Source organism: Triticum dicoccoides, chromosome 1A, assembly GCF_002162155.2.
Source record: "Triticum dicoccoides isolate Atlit2015 ecotype Zavitan chromosome 1A, WEW_v2.0, whole genome shotgun sequence".
NCBI lineage: Eukaryota > Viridiplantae > Streptophyta > Magnoliopsida > Poales > Poaceae > Triticum > Triticum dicoccoides.
The window spans coordinates 543,361,068-543,365,716 of record NC_041380.1 but is presented as its reverse complement, the minus strand read 5'-3'; the positions used below and the strand labels follow the sequence as shown (position 1 = coordinate 543,365,716).

The 4,649-nt window shown below is 41.8% G+C and overlaps 1 protein-coding gene across 1 annotated transcript; it reads left to right on the top strand.

The window, feature by feature from the left end:
* Nucleotides 1-1,635: 1,635 nt before the first annotated feature.
* On the top strand, nucleotides 1,636-3,513 carry LOC119322750 (protein transport protein Sec61 subunit gamma-like). Its single transcript, XM_037596288.1, has 3 exons — nucleotides 1,636-1,814; nucleotides 1,899-2,014; nucleotides 3,372-3,513. Exons 1-2 carry the CDS (start codon nucleotides 1,721-1,723, stop codon nucleotides 2,012-2,014), a joined length of 210 nt encoding a protein of 69 aa, XP_037452185.1. The 5' UTR covers nucleotides 1,636-1,720; the 3' UTR covers nucleotides 3,372-3,513.
* The last annotated feature ends 1,136 nt before the right edge of the window (nucleotides 3,514-4,649 follow it).

Genomic DNA, 4,649 nt, shown 5'->3' with positions numbered 1-4,649 from the left:
GTTTCAAATTTCGACCAAAACGATGAGTTTGACCGTTCCTAGCTAGTGGTTGAATCTTGGAAAACTTTTAATGTTTCTGTAATTAAATAGATACTTATGTATCTAGAAATGATTTTTTGAAAAAATAAAGAGCAAACTACGAGGCAACTTCAGTTCAAATTTGACCCGCTTCCTACTAAATCGGCAGGAATTTGTCTTTTTCACCAGAGGTGGATCATGGCTTTTGACACCCAACCATTTGGTCAATTGTGAATCAAATATGGCATAGTATTTTAGAAAACTGATTTGGTCCAATTTTGCAACAAAAATATGGTAGGTCCTTCACAAAAAGAACTCAATTCGGGCACTCGAAAAATGGAAAATGAATTTTCTGTGTAAAGAAAATGAAAACTCCCTTAGGCAACATTGTTTGGAATTCCAATATGCACCCTTGTGCACAATATGAGTTCAGTTGAACAAACTATGCCATGAATGTGGCCATAAGATTGATCATTTGGCTTGAAAGCCATGAATCTTCACGCATGATAGCTCATTTCTGAGAACACTTTTTTAAAATAATTGCCGTATCACAAGTTTGTTATTTTTCCTGAAAACTTGGTCACATATAATGACACAATGCAAAGGTTTTCCAATTTTTTGATTTTTTTGATTTTTTATGCCCGTTTCAGAATGCGGTCAAAACGGTGGGCTTGACCGTTCCTAGCTAGTGGTTGAATCTTGCAAAACTTTTGATGTTTCTCTGATTAAATAGATACTTATGTACCTAAAAATGATTTTTGGAAAAAATAAAGAACAAACTATGAGGCAGCTGCAGTTCAAATTTGATCCACTTCCTACTGAATCAGCGGAAATTTGTCTTTTCCACGAGAGGTGGATCAAAAACTTTTGATACCCAACCATTTGGTCAATTGTGCATTAAATGTGTCCTAGTATTTTAGAAAAATGATTTGGTACAATTTTGCAACAAATATATGGTAGGTCCTTCACAAAAAAAACTCTTTTCGGGCACTCGAAAAATGGAAAATGAATTTTCCGTGCAAAGAAAATGAAAACTCCCTTAGGCAACATTGTTTGAAATTTCAAGATGCACCTTTGTGCACAATATGAGATCATTTGGACAAATATTTGATAATACTTTCACACAAAAACTCATTTTGAGCACTAAAAAATGGAAAGAAAATTTTTATCTTGAATCGATCATGACTAATTTATATGGTCATAAGGTCATCAAATGGTTTGCTGCGTTCTGATTGGACCATGGGCATATCACGCAAATCACGCATCAACCGCCGTCAGATGCTTCCGGATCCAACGGCCCGAACCCACCCGAGACGAAACCCTAGGTCTGTCCTCATGGACATTTTCCACCCGCCCCCCGCCTCCATTCTTTCTCCCATTCCTTCCTCCCCCGCCTGCATTCTTTCGCTCCAGATCCGCCACCCACCCCAATCCCCATCGCTGCCCCCACCTTCCCCATCCCGCCGCGACGAGGAGATCCATTCCCGCCGCCACCGTCGCCGCCGCCCCCTTCTCCCCGATTCAGACCACATCCTCCCACCATAGCTCGCCGCCGGGCCTCCTCCTCCCCTCCTCACAGATCCAGAGCACAAATCCAAACAACACACCATTCGCCCGTCGGCTTCCCCCTCCCTTCCCCTCACGCGCGCGACCTCGTCATCGTCGTCGGCTCGGAGATCTCGCCTTCCTGCCGGCAGCAGCCATGGACGCCGTCGACTCCGTGGTGGACCCCCTCCGCGAGTTCGCCAAGGACAGCATCCGCCTCGTCAAGCGCTGCCACAAGCCCGACTGCAAGGGTAAGGACCAAAGACTCGCGCCTGCTTGTTCGGATCCTGTTCGTTTTCCTCTTTCGCCAGATCTGACGCTGATTCGGCGCGCAGAGTTCACCAAGGTGGCGGCGCGGACGGCGATCGGGTTTGTCGTCATGGGGTTCGTCGGCTTCTTCGTCAAGCTCATCTTCATCCCCATCAACAACATCATCGTCGGCTCCGGCTAGGTGCGAACGCGTCTCCTCCAATCCCGTCTCCCTCTTGTTTGCATGGTTTAGTTAGACTTGGGTCCCTTTGTCTCGCGCTGTGATCTGTTGGATTTGGGGTGTGCGCGCACAGTCCTGCGATCTGACCAATATTTAGTAAGCTAGATTTTAGTAGATCCTTTTTTCCTCCAAATAGACCTGCCAATTTCTGCCTTGTTAGGAGAATTTGGATGAGGCAAGGGTAATCAGCTGTGGGGAACTGGGGTCATGCTTAAGTCATTGCCGCTAGTTGCCTCCACAGGACGAATTGGGGGCATAGGCTGGTTCTTCACCAAACAATTTGGGAAAAGAGGAGCTTTTGCAATGTTTCGCTGTTTCTGCACATACCACCAGTTCGCCCAAGTTGGTGTCGATTCAGTGCATCTAAATTGGCACCTACCGAGTAGACAGGTTACATACCAACGTTTGTCCATGGTTCGTGCTATGTGTCAATGTATTCTTCATTCTTTAATGCTCCTGTGTTCACGCATGGCCAGTTTTATGTATTCACAATATAAAGTTGATCTATACACGCATGCAAGCTTTTGTAAAATAAGAAAATAGGTAGGAGTCAAAATATTGTAGGACACGTGTTATGCAGTGTTGATCTATACTTTAATGCACCTGTGTTCACGCATGGCCAGCTTTATGTAGCAGTGTCACGTGTGACCTCAAAAAAGGCTTTGAAAATCCTGATTGAAAATGAAGATGGTACTACTGATTCTTAGACCAGGAACATTGTGTTTCCTGAGCTCTTCCAATCCATTTCTTAGAATCCATGCTGGTGGTGTCTTCTACAATATGTGCATTATTCTATTTACCATGTTCGCTATGGCCTACCAGTCTGTTCTAGCTGTTTCATGTGGTCGTCCGATATGTGTGGTGCCAACTGCCATTTCTTTGCTAGCTGATGTCAATAGTCTTTTGGTTCATACAGCTTAGTGCCTCATATATGAATGCTCTTTCTGGGTTTTTCAATTTCTCTTCCGCCTATCTTTTGCTGACTACACTGATTATATGCCTGTTCTACACCGATGCTCTTTTTTTATGCTGGTCCTATGTCATGGGTGTTAATATCTACTACCTATTTACTGCTTGTTGTGCAAAATCTTTTGGTTATTGTAAATCATTCCCTGCTGTATAAAGTTTGGTTTTCGTCTGTTGCATTTTGTTGGTTCCTATCTTGTCAATGTATACAACAATATGCTTTCTTAGTGGCCATTTGTGCTTCACATTTTTTGGGTATGCTACTTCTCTAATGACTGGGTGCATCTCTTCTTTGTTTTATCATTCTATATTGTTTTCCTAACCTTTTTGGTATTATGCTTTCTCCTTGCAGATGGCAAGCACCATTTTGTTGGTTCCTGTCTTGCCAATGTCTACATCAATGTGTGCGTCCTTTGTCTCATCTGTGGCATTACCGTAGGGCAACTCATAATGGGCCTATCAAGCATATTGACCTTGTGATGATAGATAAAGAGGTTGATTTCAGTGCCATTCTGATAAATATATTTTTAGCCCTATTAATTGAAAAATGAGTGCTTCATGGTTGTTTCTGTTGTTGGTCTAGAAGATTCTTGGTGCTTTTAGTGCAGTACTATACTATGCTCCTTGGCACTTCTTGCTGTGTTAACTAAATGGTTTAGTCATGCGCTTCATATAAGCAGTTTTAACTAAATGTAATGAACTAATTAAGTGCCTTCTTTTATTGTTGGCTAATCCTTTGGTTTTATCGCATGCTGCATTCTACTCTCTCCATTCCTAAATATAAGTCTTTCTAGACATTTCAAATGGGCTACAACATACGGACGTATATGATGATATGCTACCATTCTAATAAGTCCAGGCACTATAAACCCTATGAACATAATAATGATACTCTGCATGCTATGAGTAAAGTGCTCTATTTTCTTGCGTCACCTTGTATGAATGAGTATATCGTCTTAACTATCTGGGGAACAAAAATCATTGTATTAGCTGAATTTGTGTTATCTTTCTAAAGAACTTGTCCTTTTTTGAATGTTCTGTTCATAATATATTGGCTCCAGTGTTTTGATTCTTCTCTTCTGATTCATGTAACAGGGCGACGGCCGAAGGCATGATGATAATTCTATTGCTGTCCTAGTGTAGCGAAGGTAGCCTAGTCGACTATGGTCGCATAGTTAATCATGCATACAGTTTCATGTGACTGGAGCAGGAGCCTAGTTTGTGCTGATTGTCAATTCTCATTGTGATTGTCCCTATATCTGTGTGACTGATTGTATTTGTATCTGTGTTGTAACTGTGTCATGACAGAAGGATCCCAGTATATCTGTATGACTGTGATTGATTCTCGATGTTGTTATTTGAAATATTACTTGTGTTTTCTGTCTGTTCTTATTTAAACATGGCTATTTATTTCTGTCAAATTGTAATCTGTAATATGATGCTACCAAAAGGGTCCCACTTTAATAGAACCTGGCAACCAGGACCCGTCTAACTAGTGGACCCTTCTTTTGGGAAAAAAAGAAAAACTAAATTCGTTTAGACAAAAAGGCCACAATCCAACAATAAAAAGGCTGCAATGTTGGGCTTGGCACATGAACCCAACCAAAAATTGACAGACAGAAAAAAACAC

Coding starts and splice junctions, on each gene's coding strand:
- LOC119322750 (XM_037596288.1), top strand. CDS start 1,721: ATGGACGCCGTCGACTCCGTGGTGGACCCCCTCCGCGAGTTCGCCAAG. Junction 1,815..1,898: donor CCACAAGCCCGACTGCAAGG/GTAAGGACCAAA, acceptor TTCGGCGCGCAG/AGTTCACCAAGGTGGCGGCG.